General features: G+C 43.9%; 1 protein-coding gene across 5 annotated transcripts in view; it reads right to left on the bottom strand.

Moving 5' to 3' along the window:
- SLC7A10 (solute carrier family 7 member 10) overlaps positions 1-18,997 on the bottom strand; it is a 40,318-nt gene extending 21,321 nt beyond the window's left edge. The window contains exons 1-2 of one of the 5 annotated variants that reach the window (XM_038148480.1): positions 4,597-4,688; positions 4,292-4,481 (exon numbers count right to left, since the gene is read on the bottom strand). In XM_038148480.1, the coding sequence (XP_038004408.1) occupies positions 4,292-4,433 (142 nt within the window). In that variant the 5' untranslated portion in view covers positions 4,434-4,481; positions 4,597-4,688. Of the gene's footprint in view, positions 1-4,291; positions 4,689-18,620 lie in introns of those variants that run through there. The other 4 variants (XM_038148481.1, XM_038148483.1, XM_038148484.1 and 1 more) reach the window with 4 other exon arrangements.
- Positions 18,998-20,721: the final 1,724 nt, after the last annotated feature.

Raw genomic sequence — 20,721 nt, 5'->3', positions numbered from 1 at the left:
GCTCAGGAGAGCGAATCCTGCCAGACTCCTGCAGGAGTCACTCCTGTTTCACACAGTGCTGCTGGCTGTCCTCAGGAGATGGCACTCCCCACTCAGGGTGGGTGACACGGCACCCAGAGCAGGTGCTGAGGTGGGGAGGGGTGATGCTCAAGGGCAGGCAGGGCAATGCTGTGTTGGCAGACACAATGCCTGGGAGTGCTGCTGCCTCCAGCGCTGCTGGGGAGGTGCATGCCATGTTTGTTGAATCACAGTAACACACCTCAGTCAGGGCACTGAGCATCATCAAAGATTATCTCCCCACCTGTAGGGTGGGTGTTTAATTGCTGCACTGTGACAGACGGTCTGAGTGTGTGTCTGGGTATTTTTACTGAGAAGGGCAAGTCTGGCACCCGTTACTCGGTGCTGTGTGCAAGCTGTAGAAAATGGGAATTGTTTTTTTTCTTTTAAAGTAAATGTTGTGACCAACCTGATTTCAGGTACAGCTCTCTCTTGATATATTGATATACTGCATCCTCAACAGGCAGTTTGCACTGAGACTAGAATAACAATCAAAAAGTTCTCCCATCCTCTCACATCTAGCTAGACATTGCCCAGGCCAACAGGATGACAGTCTGGGTCACTGCTTAAAAAGGTTCTCTTATCAACAAATGCTGAAGCTTTGCATCCTGCCAAGGAATTATAAATAAATACATCTTTTTTGCAGTAGAAAATATTGTAAAGAATTGAGAATCCTGTTTGGCAACAGCAACAAAGAAGCTTAATCAAAAGGAATTGTGCTTTGCAAACTGTTTAAATCCAAATTAAATATGAGGTGGATTATGTCAATAATGGTGACGATGTAACTCATCATGGATATTTATTTATGTATGTATTTAGCAGAAATCTGCTAAATGAAGCAGCTTCTGGTGCAGCTAATTGCCAGTTAATTGGCTGCCAGGAGTCAAACACTCCCAGCTGAGGCTGTTAGTGACCAGTTTTGACGGCCACTGCCCCTTTGTGAACTCAGGGCATGACACAGATGCAAACCCAGTCAAGAAGTAAAATGCACAGCTCATAATTTTGGTGCAAACTGGAAATTCCGTGGCAGCACAGACAGTCCCAATGACCCTGTTTATACACAGTAGATGCACTTGCTGCTCTCTGCCCTGGCTGAGCTGGAGCTCTGGCTCAGGCACGTGCTGGGAGAGGAGGCTGCCATGCACCACACAAGTGCACATACAAAGAGTAAACGAAATTCTCAATCAAGACCACAGGTCTGAAAAATTGCTAGGCTGCAGGGACTCAACAGAATTAAAACCATCAAACACTTCAAGTGCGTTTTCTTAACCTCTAGTCAAACAGGAATTTAGGCTATGTGGCAGTTAAGGTATTCGATGCAATTTCCTGGAGTTCTCGGCTGTTAAATAGCATTCAGAAAACTCTTAATGAAAAACAGATAAAGAATAAAAGGATCTATAAAGCCTGGCATTAAAATAATAGCCATTTAATTTCATGTGCAAGTAAAAAAATGGAACTTCTGTATCAGCGGAAAATGAATTATGGCTGCTCTGCTAAAATGCTTGCAAAAAAACCCCTCAAAAAGGGCTGTAAAAATAACAATAATAATTTAATGTCTACAGGGATTAGTATTTAACAAAATTAAACAAACTTAAGACCTGACTTCAAATATTTATGTTAAAATTCCTAGCAAGCCAGAACATGACCAGCCACTATAAACTGCTGTTCCAGCATTCCAACTGGATTTTACTGTGTTAAGAATTCATAATCTGATTACACTACACACAACTTTAAAGATTTTAAAAATCAGGCTGCTTCAAATACTGAGAGTTTTCCTTAACTTCTGATAGATGTATAAAGAAGATCATTTACCTTCTGAGCACTAACATGCAGGTGTAGTCCATGAGGGCCTGAACAAAATTTTCTAACAATGAAGGTGTGGAGAGAACAGAAAACCGAGTTAAGAAAAGTAAATATTTCAGGCATAGCTTCACTAATGATACCTGATGCAGCCTTACAAGGTGTGCAACAGTCTGTTCCAGTGATTAGAGTTAGATTTTGCTATTGCAAGAGGTACTGTGGAGAGCTGTAAACAATTTAAATTTCTATATATTCTAAATCAATACCTGCTCAGCAAGGCACAGCTGTGCCCTGCCCAGCTGCACAAAGGACAGGGAAAAAGCAGACTTGCCCATCTGGTGGGAAATGGGCTGGAAATATCTGTTATCTGGGGAACCTGAAGAGCTGCAGCAAGGATGGAATATCACTTTTCTCCTGAATTTTAGTAAGTGTAACTGTGGGTGCCAAATTTTTGGGTTGCTGTTCTCCCCAGTAACCAATCAGTCTGCAGGATCAGAGCATGTATCCTTCCCCAGAGAGAGAACAACCTCTGCCTTCTCATCTGTTATTTTAAAAAAATATAGGACTTAGTAAATTGCCAAGACCATTGATAAACAGAACTAGCAAGTGGATACACCTTGTGCATGGCAGCTGCATCGTTGTGATTCTGGGAGTGTGTTAGGCAGCTGTGCTGCAATTAGATGAAAAAAAATCACAATTTAGAGAAGAGCAATCAAGGTAAATATGTGCTAACCTCAGTATTCACAGGACCTTTAATTTATCTGGGGCCATTTGAATAGTTCTTTAAAAGTAGTAAGCCACACATTTGGCTCTGGCTTAAGTATATAAACTGCTTAATGATGATGGTTTGTTTGGATTCCCTTTCCACTGGTAGTGGAAGGCAGCCTTAAAGGAATGCAGTACTCTAATCCTGCAGGATGCATTTATGGCACTGCAGTGCTCTGCTATTCAGCTGGAGCCTGCTGCTTGCCACAGGAGACTGACCATGCTCAGGCCATTAGTAATCCAACCTCTGCCAAAGCACCCAGCAGCTTAAACCCACAAAAATGTGGTGGTTTAAAATTTCTACCTTTTTGTAAAATTAGTGATAATTTGTCAATTACTTTTCTCCAACAGGAGCAGGTTAATCAAGAGAAACTTAATCAAGAAAGCTTTTCAGCCTCTGTTTTGGTAACATGGTATTCACAAAATACAACAGCTTTCAAAGGAGGTTCCTTTGGCATGTGTTGACTACTTGTAGGAAGGGCACATCTGTACCATAAAGACCTCACTAAAGGAGATACAGTGTGGGGATATTCTCATTATAGTACTTGAGTCAAACGCAGGTGTTCCAATAACCAAAAACAGCACTGGAACCTCTGATCCAGTTCTCTGGCTTGCAAGCATCATGCTCTCCTGAGTATGCATGTGAGCATACACCAGGTATGACAGAAGAATTTACAAATCCTTTTGTCCTTTGGTTCAAAATTGCAGGGCCTACAACTGAGAAGGGAACCTGGTTGTCCCTATCAGTCAGTGCCACTCCTGACCAAACATTCAGGTGATGTGTGCAGAGCACAGATCTGCACTAAGGCAGACAAATGGCCAGGGGGTGCTGGGGATCAGGCCTCTCAGGGGCACGTGAAATAATAAAGATGACAGATGTCTGCTAGTACATGGCTTTATTCAGTGTTATTTGAGTAACACTGTTACAGTGTGTTTATTTCAAAGAAGAAGTTAAAGCCTCTATGATAGGATTTTGTTGTTGTTCTAAACTGAAACTCCTTTTATTCTGCTAATCCTTTCACAGGCTGCAGGCTCTGTCTCCTCTTTTCAGACACACAGTCCACTGCTTTATTTCCTGCTCCTCTGTTCTGACTCTTGTACTTGGTCTGACTTCTCTACTTCCTTAACTTCTGACTTGCTCTCCTCTTCTCTTGCCAGCGTTGGGGTATGTGGGCTGCATTTCATTACCATGAAGAGGAAACCTCAGCCTCCCTTGCCCTTCTCTGTAGCTGCAATGATAAGGCAGAAACATCAGGAAAAGCCTTCTCCAGGGGACTGGGTGACTTTTCCAGTGAGATATTCTCACTGTGAGCTCCCACATGCTGCTGCGCTGAGCAGCCTGTGCCAGGAGGGGATTACAACCTGCTGCTTTTGCTGAGCTCCATATTGCACCTTCCTCTTTTGCCTTATTCCTTGACTTCAGGGGCCTTGAGCAGGGTTTACTGCAGGGCAGCGCTGCCAGGTAAGGATGAGAGAAGCCCACAGGATGAGGTGATTCCCACTGCATCCCCCACTGGCAATGGCACGCAGGTCTATGGGGAACAGAGGCTCAAACTTCCCCCCCGGCTGTGAGACTTCACATAAAGGAGCTACTGTGACCCTTGAAGCAAAGGAGAGAGGCTTCAACCCTCTTACTGATTTCCAAAGAGAAACTGAGTGCCAAGCCTACCTTGGTGCTGTGTGAGGGATGTGGAGGATCCCTGTGGTAAGGCCTGGATTGCCCTGGTAAGAACATGCAGCACTGCACACTGACTGCTCTCTGTAAACACTGCAGCTTTATGTTGCTTTGGCCCTTGGTATCTGTCCAACATCTGGTTTCTGTGGTCTCTGGATCTCAATATCCTGCCTTGGAATTTTACCTGCAAATGGCAGAAATGTGTTGTTAAATCCCCCGATGTAGAAACGGGCAGTGTACAGAGCTCTGCCCTACAAGCATGCTGGAGGACATGGGGTCCAGGACACTGTGTGACTTACATATTCTGATTTTAAGGAAAGCACCTGATAGTGGACATTGGTCCTTCTGTGGTGGCTTAAGGGGCAGATGCCAGCCCATTCAGCTGATTCAGTGTTTGTCCCTCAGCTGAGAAATCCCACAAGTGACAGCTGCATCCCTGGGAGCACTCTCACAGGGCCTTCTACACCTGCAATGATTTTTGGTATTTACCAAGAAGAAAAGCAGTTCCAAAATGCTGCTGTAAAGCTCACCAACTCAGCTGTGAAAACAGCCAAAGAATTCAGCCGGGTTGGGGAGTGCTGTGGCTCAGCCAAGCTGCATGACAGCTACAGCTCTTTAGCATGCCACTCTTCAGCCCTGCTCATGCCAGTGGTGAAGAGCCCTGCACCATCTTTGAAGCATGATTTGTTTTATGGAAAATGCTGGATTTTTTCCCTTTTTCCTCCCCCTAAATCTACTATTTTTGCTCACTATGATTGATCATGGTGAACAGATTATTCAGTCTGGAAAATCCATCAGCAGCTGCTGCCCAGTGGCAAAGCCTCTTGCTGTCCATTCCTGAAAGCTGTCAGTCCTCATGGATGTGCCATTGGCCAAATCAGAAAGATTAAATCAAACATCTGGATGCAATTTGGAGAGTTACATGGCACACAGAAGGATTTTCTGTTAGACAAGTCTAGGCTCAAGAGGAAGAAACCAGCCTGGAGGTTGGCACATCTCTGACCCCCGCCATTGCTCCTCACTCCCTGCTTACCTATGCAGCTTTCTGCTGTGAAAAATGTTCCTCCTTGCAAATTAAAAACTTTGTTTGCATGTATTGGTGTCCTTGCAACCCTCAGCTACAGCTACCAAAAACCCATGTGTGCTCTGCACCAGCCAAGGGACACTGTGGGGATTTATGGGGCAGCATTACAGGAATGAGCAGGTCTGGAGAAAAAACACAGCTTGAACTTGATTGCTCAACTGCAAATAAAGCAAAACCTAATTCCCACTCTTGCCTTTGATTTTCTCTCAAATTACTGGGGTTTATGCCTTCTGCTCTGATCCCACAAAGATGAGCCCTGCAAAAGTGTCCTCAGACTCAGGCTAGCTGGTGGATTTTTGACTGTGCTTACACAGCTTCTGCAAACTTGGGATCCATTAAGAGCATCTCTAAACCATTATCACTTAATCCTTGATCTCTAGAGGGGTATAATGGGAACTTCAGTATGCTAAACTTTTAAGGTAAAGCTTATTCTTCAATATTACTCTGAATATTAAAAGGCTAAAATGTTCAAAGGGCCTTCCTGAATTGAAATTCCTGGCAATACATATTTAAAACAAAGCGATATGAAAATGGCAGTAACAAATCATCCAAATACATCAACTGCTGTGTTATAGCTCATGTTATTGAGAAGAAAGATTGATTCAGAGTCTCCTGTACGGTCTACTGACATTGCCTAGGATCTTACACAACCTTATTTTGGATGCAGATGTAAACAAGACATGAACTTCTTAGCAAAGCTTGGGGTTGTTGCAGATTTCACACCTCCTTAAACGGAAATCATTCAATCTCCCAAGTTCACATTCTTCTGGCTGTAAATCTGTGATAGTTTTACCTCTTAGCATGGTAATCTCAGCATTCACATCTCTAAGTGGCTTTATCTCTGCTTTATCAAGGAATACAAAGATAGGCTATGGTCAATGAACTGAGGTGGAATTTAAAAGCAAAAAAATAAAAGGTGCTTATGCTTCCTGGGGTGTGTACAGCTATTGCACAATGATACCTGACTTAAAGCTTGCACTTAACTCAAAACACACTTTGGTAAACAGCTCAACCTGAGTTTAAATGAGATTTATGAACACTTAGCAGCTCAGTATACACTTTGACAGACATCACTTATGATGCTGTGTTGCTGTCCTCATCTTTTTAGAACCAGTGCTGACTTGTATCTTGACTTTATTTTTAAATATAGAATTTATTTTAAAGAACATGTTTAGACAATTTTGCTGCAGAGAACTAGAAACTCTCGGATTTCCAAAAGAAATGGCAGCTTTTCTTGCAGTTCTTAAATATCTTTGATCTGGGAATTTAAGGACCTGTTGTAGTATGATCAGGAGTTAGCAGCATTGCTATATAACATTCTTGTGCATGTATGAATCTTGTATTTGCAAATATCACAACTACCTTTTGAAATTAAGTATCTTCAGAATTATGAGACTACGTGTTGCTCACTGATGTCTTTATGTAACAGGTTCATCTAAGCAGCTGTATAAAGGTTCATTGACCAGCTGTATAAAAAAATTCATCAAAAAGAATGTCACTCCTGCCCCCTACTTGTTCACAGAACCGTCAGAGTACACAGAAACATGGAATTAAATTAGCTTATCCTGCAAAATAGATGTTAACACAGACTTGAACATCCCTGCCATCACAGTGTATGGGACCCTGGTTATACTCCACACCTTCTGTTCTAGTTTTGCAAGAGATTGGAGATCTGTCTTATTTTCTTCTTTCCTGGTTTCCTAAAGCATCAGACTTATGGCTGAAACATGTTCTTTATAAATGTCACTTGACAGAAGTCTTCTCCTTGGTTTTTCAGTCCTAGTGCTTCTGAGCAGCTCAGCCAAGAGTTCCTCAGACTATTTCAGCAGGCCTCAAAAGGAAACAAGGCATTTCAATAGATGGTATATTCACAGACCTCTCTTCAGAGAGGCTCTGTGAGATGGTGGCCAGAAGTGAATTTGCTCCTTTTGCCCTTTGTGTGCCCCCTTCCCTGTCTGAAATACAGAGGGTGATCCCCACCTGCTGCAAAGGGCAGCCAGGATGCTGCTCCTGTCCCCTGGCTGTGTTTGGTCCGTGACAAGTGTGCTCATTTTTGGATTTGTGGCACAAAGAGTGAATGGGACTGGCCCTGTAAGTTCAGTTAATGAGAACAGGTTCCACTCGTTGGCTTTGCTCTCTGCTGTGCAAGCTGAACACAGCACGGCTCATTCTCTGACTGCCAGCCTCGCTCAGGTACGTGGGCAATAAAGGATTAACCAGTTTTGCATCTAGCTGCTTTCATTTAATTTCAAGCCTGATCCTTGAGGCAATGAAGTCCTCCACTCCTGTTGCATTCAGTAGGATTTGGGGGGCTTGGGACCAGTTAAGAAAAGGGTCTTTAATCTTCTGTCAGGAGCACAAGCATGTGAAGGAGAGCTACTCCTTCTGTATGCATTTGTAATATGTACAGGATTGGCACCTTTTGTAAAGTCTGCTTAAATCTTGCTGTGTTGCTAGGGAACTGGCCCTGTCCACAACCAAAAAACATGGAGACATTGTGTCCTACTGGTTTCTGGCAGAGTTTACCATAAGAAATGGCTTAATTGCAACAAGATCTACTAGCAGGAGTACAAAAAATGCGATTTGTCAGCTTTTTTGTCAACTTTTTTTAAAAATTACAAATATTTTAATTCTATCACATACATGGAAATCCCATCCAAGCTAAAGGCTAGGCATGTGATGACAGCACCAGAATCAAACACTTCTTTCCTTTATTCTTTAAAATACTGATTCAGCTATTTTTAAATTTACTTGAGTCAAAGCACAGTGTTTGCAAGCTTAACAAGCTTGGATACTCTCTGCTCTTTTGTACTAACTAAGGCTATTACTATTTTCAAGACTCTTATAAAAAGAATTAATTATGTATGCTTCCAAAATATATGGTTTTTCAAGTTTTCAGACTGCTTTTAAAAGCATCAGAAAAAAGAAACCTCTTTTTATGGGGACCCAGAATGATATTTATGATAGTTTCTTATCCCTTTCAGGACATTAGAACTCTCTGAGTTGGTTTAAATTAGTGATAAAACAAGGCTTGAAACCCCAGATACCAAAGAATAAAATCTGCTATCAAAACAGGACAAAATCTGGGCAGAGAAAAAAATAAGCCATGGGGAAATCAAAATGAAATATAGTCTGAGGTGACCTCCCTTAAAACAAACAAGTAAATCCTGTCCTATTAAGCTCTCAGGAGAGCTGCTAAAGAATTTTGAAATAATCCAGACAAGGAACTCAACCCCACATTTTCATTCTTGTCAGTCCTTTTCTTGCAACTCCCTAAGAAAAAATGATCCCTTGTGTGTTTTGTACAAAAGGATGAATTTTTATGATATAAAAGCACACACTCTAAAGCTGTAAGTCCTCATTCCTTGGCAGTCATTATCTTCAGATTTATGGAGAAACACATATTGATCCTTCCCAAGGCATAGGTGGGCAGGGAGGAGAAACTCTTCTGGATTCATCAGCCTTCTTCGTGGGGCCTGACCAGGAGCAATCTCACAGCACAACACCATTAAAAACCTGGAATATATGGCACCTGTTAATAGCTTTTTCTCCTCCTCTCAGGATAGTTGCACAATTTAACAGCAAAAAGATGGAAGACACTGAGGAAGTGGGAGACTAGCCAAGCAAGGATGTTTTTTCCTGTCACACCTGTAGCTTATAATGCCATATACGTGCACACAAGTGCAATGGCCTCGTCACAAAACTCCTTGTGTCACAGAGAAGGTGTTTCAGTATTCAGAACTCAGCTTTTGTCTTCCCTGTCTGGATGCATGTCTGTCAGAGGGCAAGTTTTTACACTGACTGTTCATCCCTGGATTTGCTAATCCAGAGTTAATGTACAATAATCAGCGTGCCTGTGTGGTGACCAGTGCTACATGTGAATTAGAAATTTTGTGGTGGGCAGCCTTGTGACTTTCATTGCCACAGATCACATTAATATTGTGGATTTGAGCTCTCTGACCCAGTGTAGTCAACAGAATGAGATTCTTCCTCAACTTGATTTCTCCTGGTATTTGTGGATGTAAATAAGGCCCTCGTATTGTTCAAACATAATTTTTTGTTGTATACTATTTTAAGATGTTTGGCCTGATCTAGATTAAGCAGCTTCATATAACTGATGAAAGAGCTTTTGTTTTTCACAGCAGAAAAACTGCCACTCATCCAGATCACTGACCTATTTCTTGGAGTTAGAGGTAACCTTTCTAAAGTTTTACAGATTTTAAATGGTATGTTTTACACTACTGATATTTTGGTCCCACATCTGAAGTGTGATTACGCCCGTATTTAAGGATCAGATAAAAAAGAATTCAACTTGATTTTCAGATGCAAAAAGATTTTAGTTTACTTTAAGTTTTGATACTATTCTAAAGAAAGTGTTAAATGAATCAGAGCAATTCAGCTCCAGGGGTTATTCCATTACTCAGTGATACAGAAATTCCTCAGGCCTAAGCATCACCAGTATAGCCCTCACCCCTTTCCTTGCTCTGAGATCCAGTGGAATTTGTCTCTATTGCCTGAAAGAGATGATGAACCATGTCTAGAAGGAAGAATTTAAACAGCTCACCCTAACACTACACTGGTTTGTACATTCCCCTGCAATCAGAAAAACAGCATATGCAAGTTCCTGAAGATGGGAACAGTTTGTAGACAATCACTCTTCAAATCTTGCTTTTCACTCCTGACTTGCAAAGGCCAGTGCCAGAAGAAAACATTAGGAGAATAAACTAATACTGCATAAAGAGATTTTGTGGAGGCTGACATGAATAAATGTATTTACCACTGCACATGTCTTTCCTCTGCAGGAGAACAGGGCTTGCATATTCTCTATGCTCTCTCACTATACAGAGTGGGCTACAAGCATTTTAAAAGGAATTAGGGTGTTGAGATGCTCAGTCAATGTTGGATTGCTGGCTCCCTGCTCTTTGCCACGGAACATCTGCTAAAGAAATCTTTGGGAGAGTTCTGGGCTTTTAAGGACCAGCAGAATAACACAACACTGTTAGGATGTTTTATATTTGGGGCACTTCAGTACCAACAAATGCCTTCTCATTTTACCATGCTGCGATCGAAATGATGACAGAAAAGTGTGGCAGCTAGTAGAAACTCCCCCCACAGTACGACAAAAAACAGGGTCTCAAAAGGAAAAGTCTGGCACATGAAAAGCTGCAAACAAACAAAAAAAAAAAAGCTAAACCTCCACCAAACCATTTCTGCTTGTTGTGAGCCTGCCAAAGCAGAGCAGACTTTCTCAACAGAAAAGGCTACATTATGCTAGAAGGAAATGAGCTGCAAGGCACAGGAAAAGGGAACACGAGTGGAGATTTATGGCATTGCTGAAAGCAGGCACTGTACTGCCAGATCAGGAGTGAGACACTTACCAAAGGATGCTACCTTTGTTAGTTCATCTGTCAAGGAAGGAGTTTCTGTTGTATCTGAACTCCTGGCATTCACTGCAGAGCTCATTGCTGCAGCCTTGTGATCGGAGTCACTGTGTCTCAATCAGGATTTTCTACTTTTTTTAGAAGGTAGGAAGGTAAAAACCCCCAAAAACTAGCAATACTCACCCAAACGAAATCCATTCAAACCAAAACCATCAGTTAATGAATACTTGATAGCTAATGACTTGGAAACGGAATTGTGTGGCAATAGTTGCAGAAAAATAGAATATCAGCTTTTTTTTTTTTCATATTGTACATGTGGGACTTCACATGCTGAATTCTCCTTGATATAGACTGCAGCAGAAAGGCACATCTGTGGACAAATAAAACCCTTTTCTTTCTCCAGAAAAATTCATTAAAGAAAAATATAAAGTTAAGGCTTTTAGGGCTCTTACCCCACCCCCCCCAAAAATTTCTAATTACAGCTCCTTTTTAGACTTCCTCTGTAGGTCAGTTTAGCCTCAGAGGTAGGCTGCTAGCCCAGAGAAGCTGCAGAATCTCCCTGAATTTTTACCAACCCTAATTTGAACTTTGCCATGGTTTTTACTTTCATGTGAAACTGCAGCTTGTTTTCAGCTCCCTAAACTCAAGTGAAAGGCTACCCCAAACAATTCTGATGGAGAACTGTATGTTGGAACAGTCTCGAAGAATGTGGGAATATGGTAAAATATCATGCCATAAATGTAAATTGCATTTTGGACGGGCATCTGCTGGGCCAAGGGAAATACAGGTTGGATATTAGGAAGAAGTTTTCCACAGAAAGAGTGATAAAGTTCTGGAATGGCTGCCCAGGAGGTGGTGGAGTCGCCATCCCTGGGTGTGTTTAACAAAGCCTGGGTGTGGCACTGGGTGCCAGGGTTTAGTTGAGGTGTTGGGGCTGGGTTGGACTCCATGATCTTGAAGGTCTCTTCCAACCCAGTGATTCTGTGATCTCCAGCTTTCTTTTTTTCCAACTGCAGGATCTAATCTTTCTCAGCAGTATGAATCCTTTTTCCTATTGGGTACCATACCAAACTAAGGATATTTATCATCTTAAATGTACATATGGAATGCGGACATGTAATTTTCAGCAGTTTTGAATCTGAGCCTGAGCCTCTGGGCTACATGGAAAAACCATTCACAAGTCCCTCAAAAGTGTCTTTGTGGTTTCTCACTAGTAAGGAATATGTGCCATTTATCTCAAACAAAGATTGACTGCTGACTTTACTAAACCATAATTTGCATTTATGAGAGGACAAGACACTGAATTACAGTTCTCTACAGTCCAGAGCTCGATCCTGAACTACTGCCCTGAAAAAAACAAAAGAGTTGTGCATTTGTAAATACTTTGTGTGTTCCATCAGTAAGTGCCATGTGGAACTAAATGCTCAAAATATTAGTTAGCAAGGTGTGTAACAGGTAAGGAAGGCTGACTCCTTTCTAAATTGTTTAGAAACTTTTTTTTTTTTTTTCTGAGAGAGAAGCATTGAAGTGTAATCTGTATTAGTCTCACAAGTCACCAAGCAAAAGTGTGTCCTGAAACTTCAGTTAGCTATAAAAGTGAAATGCTCTTGCACGGATCCAGAGAGGGAGAAAATTCTTGCTGCAACAACACTGTTTTCTGTGACTTCAGGCAGGATCACAGAAATCAGGAAAAATCATCCAGTAATGTGGGTGGTGGTTCTCTGCTTTTTTTTTTTTTTTTCCATACATCTTTCTTTCTGCTGCAGTTCTGTAACTTGGGTACTACTCCACTGAAGTCCATTGGGTCTGACTAGTAATGATCTCCTAATGATTTGAAATGTTACTTGATTAACAGATGGCTCTGATTCAGTGACCAAAACCCAGTCCACTTAAGCAATGGTGGCACACGAAACATGACCAGAGAGGATACAGCAAGCACTGTGCATTAATACCTATCCATTTCCACTCGAAAAAGAGGAATATAAAGGCTATTCCCAGTTCCACATGCTCTCTCTCCCCAGTGTTAAGCTAGCAGCTTGCTGAATGCTGTTTCTGCCTAGATTTCTGCCAACAAAGACTATCTGTGGGATTTTAAGGGATGGAAGGAGGCACAGCAGTAAGGAGACAGCTAATTGACACACAGGGAGGCTGGCAAATGGGTTTTTGTTACTGACAAGGAGGAAAAATCCCACTGGAGTGGTGCATGGAATGATATTTATGCAAATAAAAACTTCCATGTACACGCATATGCAATTATTTGTAAATAAGTATGATGACAGGCAGATACAATGACAACCAAGGCAACTCAGCTGTTCTCTTGATGGACTACCATGGCGTGGGCAGTAAATTGCACTACATACTAGGACAACTCTGCCTCAGGAAGCATCTCTGATGGAAGGAGGTTTCTCAGCTTGTGGGCCTTCTGCTGAGACCATGCACTGGGTGGCTGACTGAGGTCAGCTAGGATGGAAGTAAGCCTGTGCTGTTCTCTGGGCAATGTGGACAGATAAAGTCCATAAAGTTACTTTCAGAACTAGCAAAAACTGAACACACTGCTCATTGGTCATAGTTTTGTTACTATCACTGGACTGTCATAGCTGAACATAGTTTTGTTACTATCACTGGACCCGAATCAGGAACCAGTTTGTAGGGGATCTTACATCAAATTCATGTGTGACCAGAGTAAGCACCACAAGCATTTTTAAGCAATGCCAAGTCAGCTGATGCAGATAACTTGACTGCCTGTGTTCAGCAAAATAAGATGTATTTAGTTTTAGCTGACATATTTCATTGTAGTTGAATTTGTAAGTCTTCTAGTAGGTCTCATATAACCTGATATTAAATCATTCATGAGTATACAACAGATTTCATCATAATGCTACTTTCATGCAGTTTTACAACCACATAAAGGTTTTAAGAGATGTTTAACTGTTTGTTTTATATAATGTTACTTGATCTGTATTAAACAGTCAAACAACCCTTTTTACATGTGTTATATATACAATTTGTGTATACAGTTAAATACACATATCTAATATATGAATGGTGAATTTTGTTGTTCAGACCCAAAGAACCAGGCTGCTATAAGACATTAATCAACCTGCACTTTCTAGTTCTTGTACTTTTGTAAAGAACAATGGAATGGGGTGGAAATTACATCAAGTCATGGAACTTCTTACTTTGCTTTTTATCTACACAGGCAAGACTCCAAGGAAGGCACTGTATAGCCAAGAAGCCTGTGCTCAAAGAAAATACACATGCAATAATCTCAATTACATAGACAGTTCTATAAATGAGATATAAAGCCAGCTATGTCTATGTGCATGAAATAACTGCTCAGTTAAACCCAGCATTGATTTCTGTGTCTGCTAAATAAAATCTAGTGTGGATTTCAAACAATTATATACTATCTATAAGCTATTATCTAGGAGAGAATAACACATATATGTCACTACTTTTTAAGCTGTATCACTTCATTTAAGTACTGGCAAGCCTGATTTGCAGTGCATGTGAGTGCATGTGAGATTATTAATGTCTGGAGCCCGTGAGAGATTTGTTTTCACTGTACATACCCACGTTTGAGACAGAGCAGTTTGGGTGCTTCTACAGCATGTCTCAGGCATTTTCCAAAAGTGCTCTTTCTGTGACAGAGATGAATTGCCAGAAAGATTTGTTACTACTACTAAACACTGTTCAGTTTTACAGTCATTAACTACCAGTCTCTATTTAGAGTTAAAGGTTTTGTATTCAGGACCTGTATGTACATCAGGATACTCAGATGAGCTGTCTTCTGCCTCACTGTGAAATAAACTTTGGAAATGCTTATTTGTAAACAAGTTAAAAATATAAATTAAGTAATGAAAGATACACTTATGTTGTCCAAATGCTAAGCTGGTGGAAGAGATCAGGAGACTGTTCTATGGGGTGGATATAGGAAAGACATAGTCCTAATTTGATGTAGTTTATTATGGTTTTTTTTCTGCATAGTTTTTTGTTAGATGAACTGGTATTTCTTATGGTAAAACCTTTCAAATCTCTATAAAAGGAGGATGAGTTTTGTGAGTGCATTAAGACAGCATAGCAATTTACTGTGTTGATAAATACCTTTGTTGTAAAAGTAGTAAGAAAACTGCCCTACAATTCAAAACATATCAAGAAGATTGAAAAGGAAGAGTTGTTTTCCAGGGAATTAGCACAGGGCTTCAGGACAACTGGCAGGATCCAGGCTGTCTGTGCCCTCCCTGCTCCCTGAACCAGGATGTGCCCTGTGCCCACAGGGCAGGCTGAGCCCCCCCTGAGCTCTGACAGCCATGGCATGTTTAACCTGGATGTACCCTGAGAGGCTGTTTTTAGTCTCTTGGTTGCAACTCTGATGGAGTACTACTAACAGACTGCAAATTCTAGAGACTACATCCTGCCATTAGTGGAATCCTCTCAAATTCAGTGCAATGGGGACAAAGGTGCTCCCACCCCCAAGCCTTCTCTTTCACTCCATGCTGTTGCTTTCTGATGCTCCCTGGCACTGTCTGACTCCCCAGCTCTGCAACTCATATAACATCTTATTTTAAACAAGCAGAATTAGTGTATAGAAGGCAACCACAAACTTATTATTCACATATTTATAAACTCATATTTACGTTATTTTTCAAATACTGCTTCATGTTTCCTCTTCTCAATTACTAGAAGATTATAATTCTCTATATCTATCCTGCAGCTGATTAGAATTGTAGAACAGTCAGCTAAACCAGAACATTTCGTGTAATGCTAGCAGATCACAGCATCAAACTTCTATTTGATAATATAAAAATATGCTCTTACATTTTCTGTACCTGCAAAAACATTTAAAGAAAAATAAGAAAGCATAATCCTTATGTCCACACAGAGCAAGAAGAGTTTTTTAAAAGTGATTTCTGGTTTTCTTGGTGTTCTCAGTATGACTTTGCTGTGGGGTGCATTAGAATCTGATGTCTAAACCCTTGAAATGGGTTTCCCTCCTCCACTCAAAACCAGGAAATCCAATATGATGGCTGACATAAAAAGTCCTGGTCTGTCCTTTGGTCTGTCCCACAGGCTCTGACACACTAACTGCATCTGTTTTTAACACGCTATTGAATCACTTGGAAATAAATCTTCCACCTATGTTAAATTCTATCCAACAGAAAATTTGTGAGTTAACCAGTTGCCTAGTATGAACTCGGATCAACTAGTTTATTTTTTCACAAAGGAGTCTTAAATAAGATTTCATTTAGTTAACTCCAGTAACGGCTTGCAAGCCGATCTGATGTAATTTAGTGTCCTCTGACTGAGGCTGTCATGTTTTCTGCAGTGACACCTACAAAGCCAGACTACATTCCTACTACATACCACTTTGTTACAGAAGACTGTGATACATGATGTAATTTCATGCATCTGCACACAAACAAATTAAACTAAAAAACAGGATCCTATGGTTGTGTTTCAAATGGCTCCTATGAAAATATGGGGAAATTTGCAGAATAATTTTCAGGCTTTATGTGGCAGAGCAGATAACCTTCTCTAATATTTAGATCACTTGAGAGTACTACAGTTTATCAAAAATGTCAGTGCTTTTCCCTGCTCAAATGTCCCTGATTAGATGAGAGGCTACTTCACAAGATTTATTTTGGACAGGCACGACATATATGAATGCTGCTTGCAGGATGTTGCAAATAAGGTTGATGAAAGGTTGACTGGGAGAGAAGGGTAGCAGTCTCAAGGTGCCATTCTGCAATACCTAACAAATGATAGAGATGCCATAAATCTTCCCTATAGCAACTCTGAGAATACCTAACCCTGGAAGTGCCTTACCTACAGCAATGTGCAGCACTCAACACTTCACTCTAACACAAGGTCATCCGAGCTCCACTGAGATCCAGAATCGAGATTTTGCCCTTAAATATGCTAAAGTAAAGGTATCTTTGGATATGTAGAACACATCTCCCCAAAAAACTGCAGATACAGATTTTACTGTTTCACTGTGGGAATGGACTGAAATATTTTCCTTTCATAAAACAGCCTTGCTCACAATGATCCTGTTCAATGGCATTGAATTTTATTTTGGGTTTTTTTTTTTTTTTTTTTTTTTTTTTTGCAAGAGCACATCCACCTGCATTGGACATAGAGGCATACATGACCAAGAGCATAAAATTGCAGTAGGGCACTATGGTCACCTATAGGAAGCATGCAGTGAAGTCCTTTTCCTCAAGCTTGGTGACATCACTCACAGAGACACATCGGGGTGTCCCAGCCAGTTCTGCCACTGAGCAGTGCATTCCCATGGAGATGGCAGATCCTGCTGTGCCCGCTGTCACCTCCCTGTGCACCTTGAGACCACTGTCACTGCGCGCCTTGTCCCCAGGTCCTGGTGAGGGAACGGCTGGGTGTTCCTACGGGTTTGTGAGGCTGGCTGGGTTAGTACGGGCTGCTTTTATTCACCTGGGCGAATGTTCCTGCCCCACGCTTGCCCCCACATCCCCAGCAGTGATGGAGCACACGGAGGGACAGAGTTGAGCACCCCAATGTCCCAGTTCTGACTCAGTGACGGGAGCAGCAGCTCAGCCCCGCTGCTGACCACGGTGCCAGGATGGCAGCTAAGGGACACACCGCTGTGCCATCCATGGCTGCTGCGGGACAGCACAGCTGTGCCATCCATGGCAGCTGCGGGACAGCACCGCTGTGCCATCCATGGCTGCTGCGGGACAGCACAGCTGTGCCATCCATGGCAGCTGCGGGACAGCACCGCTGTGCCATCCATGGCTGCTGCGGGACACACCGCTGTGCCATCCATGGCAGCTAAGGGACACACCGCTGTGCCATCCATGGCTGCTGCGGGACAGCACAGCTGTGCCATCCATGGCAGCTAAGGGACACACTGCTGTGCCATCCATGGCTGCTGAGGGACAGCACCGCTGTGCCATCCATGGCAGCTAAGGGACACACCGCTGTGCCATCCATGGCAGCTGCGGGACACACCGCTGTGCCATCCATGGCAGCTAAGGGACACACCGCTGTGCCATCCATGGCAGCTAAGGGACAGCACAGCTGTGCCATCCATGGCAGCTGCGGGACACACCGCTGTGCCATCCATGGCAGCTGCGGGACACACCGCTGTGCCATCCATGGCAGCTGCGGGACACACCGCTGTGCCATCCATGGCTGCTGCGGGACACACCGCTGTGCCATCCATGGCTGCTGCGGGACACACCGCTGTGCCATCCATGGCAGCTAAGGGACACACCGCTGTGCCATCCATGGCAGCTAAGGGACACACCGCTGTGCCATCCATGGCTGCTAAGGGACAGCACCGCTGTGCTATCCATGGCAGCTAAGGGACACACCGCTGTGCCATCCATGGCAGCTAAGGGACACACCGCTGTGCTATCCATGGCTGCTGCGGGACAGCACCGCTGCCAGCTGGCGCTGCCGCCACCGCGGCTCCGGGACAGCCTGGCAGTGCTTTCCGAGAGCCCCCGCTGCCGCCTGCACTGTGAAGAGCCCCGATATCAGACAAACGAATCAATCTGGTTCAGCCTGGTGAGTGAGCGCCGCAGAAGCCTCAGCAGCTCACCGGGCATCAGGAAAGACTTTAGGAAGCCTCACGATTTGGCGTTCGCTGAACGGCTGGGCGGAGGGGGCTCACTCGGACCGTGCGTTAGCCGCTCGCCGCCCAGCTCCGCGGGCCGAGCCGCACGGTGCAGCGGCGCGCTGTCCCCTCGCCGTGCCGCGCACCTGCCCGCGGAGCCGTGCATCGCCGCGCCGGCCGGTCCCGAGCCCCCGCCGCAGCGGCAGCACAGCCGGCGGCAGAGCTGTCAGCGGCGCGGGGCGCCCGCGGTGCCCTTACCGATGATGATGGCACAGGCGCTCACCAGCCCGATCTCCTTCTTCAGCGCCACCCGCTCGGGGCCGCCGGGCGCGCGCTGCTCCCCGCCGGCCATCGCTGCCCGCGCTGCTCTGCCCCGCGGCCCCGCGCGCATGCGCCGCCCCGCGGGCCGGGCGGGGGGGGGGGGGCCGCGCGGGACCCCTGACGGTGGCGCCGCCTGAGGGCTGCGGTCGCTCGGGCGCGGCCGCCCTCAGCACCTGCGGGTGCGTCCCGAGGGGCCGCGGGGACAGCGGAGCCGGCGCTGTGCGGCGAGGGCTCAACGCCGAGCGCTGGGCTCGGACATTCGGCGTGTCGGGCAGCGGGTCCTGCCCGGCTCCGCGAGCCAGCCTGGCGGCGTGCCCGGGCCCCCCGGCAGAGCCGGCCCCGCGCGGGCTCCGGGGCCACCGCCTCCTCTTGGGGTCTGTTAGCTGAGGCCGTGCGATAACGTACGGAACAAACGTTTTATTGCTTGTCGTCGGTACTGCCAGAGTTAAAACCAAGACGGGAATGCCCAAGTTTGGCCGGGTTCCGTACTTTTAACTTCAGTTTCTCGGCTCTTTGTTCCCACGTAGTTTGACACTCCTGAAGGGAGCTGCACCGGCTCCTCCGCGCCGCGGGGCTGAGGGGCTGCCCGGGCTCGCTGCCGTGCACCCCCAGCCCCGCGGGGCTCGCCGGGCCGGCAGCGGCTGCGGACCTGCTGCAGCTGGGCTCTCTGCCGGGGAGCGTCAGGAGAGAAACGTTTTCTTTCCTCACGCAGGGGACGGAGCTTAAATGTTGGGATCTGCGTTCGGCAAATCTTTGCTCTGTGAACAAACTGCCTTCACAAGAATATCGGTGAATGAAGTCTGCTCTCGTATGATATCGAAAAGCTAAATTGTAGCTTGGGGACCTGGGCTCTTCCCTCAAGCTGTAACAGCCGCGGGGTTATTGATGGGAATGCCCAGTTCGTTACTTGTTTGTAAGACGAACACCTTCCTGAGACCATTTCTGTGTTCAGAGAAGACTCCGGTGTCAGTGACCTATTCTGAAAGTGCACAGGTTAGGAAAATTCCCTAAGATTTTGAGGTAACTGACAACGTGCACCAGTGTGGCAAACAGTGAGGCAGTGGAAACTGGGCTGTGGAGGGATGGAACAGGGAATGTCTGGTTTTTCACCTCAGTGAAGGAAGTTGGGAGGTTTCTGTGGTGGCACCAATCTGATTTTCTTTGTCTTCACAATGAAAAGTATGACCTGACAACTGGTAAGCCTATTGAGCAAATCCGTGGATTATTCTTAGAAAGCTGGTAATTGTAAGTGATTTTACTTTATTCCGCTGCTTTATTCTGCTGCTTTTATAGAAAGGCTTACTGATTTTCAGAAGCAGAGGCTTGTATCCTAAGTTGATCCACTGCTCTGTTTCTGAATGAACTGCCTCACTAACCACTTCTACAATGTTCTTTTATTGAATGACTATGTGATTTTTACAAGAAGGTTTACAAGAAAAGTTACTTTTTGGACTATATAAACAGTACTACTGTTCTGCTTTTAAAGACTATGAAATATATGCAAAGACTGGAAACAAAGTTTCAGGTATTCAAAAGTAACCTGATGTATTAGGTGTTTCTTCTAGGTGCCCGAATTGATTGCTTCATAGCTTTGTTTCTTAGTAACTCATGTATATTCTAGTAGGTACCTCTGCATGCTAGTCTTATACAGACATTATAATATATTTTGGGAAAGTTTTCTGTGATAGTCTATTTATTTTGTAAAAGCTAAAAAAAAAAAGTTAGTTTGAACATCCTTTTAAAAAGTACAAAAGTCAAGAAATATGTGAGTGAATGGTGTTTCCAACTCTACTGAGTTTCAAGAACCTCATGAAATTTAGGCTTAATTAACCTTTACAGAAAGCCCACACAATCTGGTAAATGAATGACACTTAGAAGGATAACACTGCAGGTGTTTTCTTTGGCTGCGGTGGAAGTGTTGGTTTGCTCTGAAATATGTGTATTATCTTTGTGGTATTATGAGGAAGACAGAAATCCCAGGCAGCCCTCTTCTACTGATTAGTGAGCAACAGAGCCTGCTGGCTGTGGGATGATGAAA

Source organism: Motacilla alba, chromosome 11, assembly GCF_015832195.1.
Source record: "Motacilla alba alba isolate MOTALB_02 chromosome 11, Motacilla_alba_V1.0_pri, whole genome shotgun sequence".
Classification (NCBI taxonomy): Eukaryota; Metazoa; Chordata; class Aves; order Passeriformes; family Motacillidae; genus Motacilla; species Motacilla alba.
This window is presented reverse-complemented; position numbering and strand designations above follow the sequence as displayed.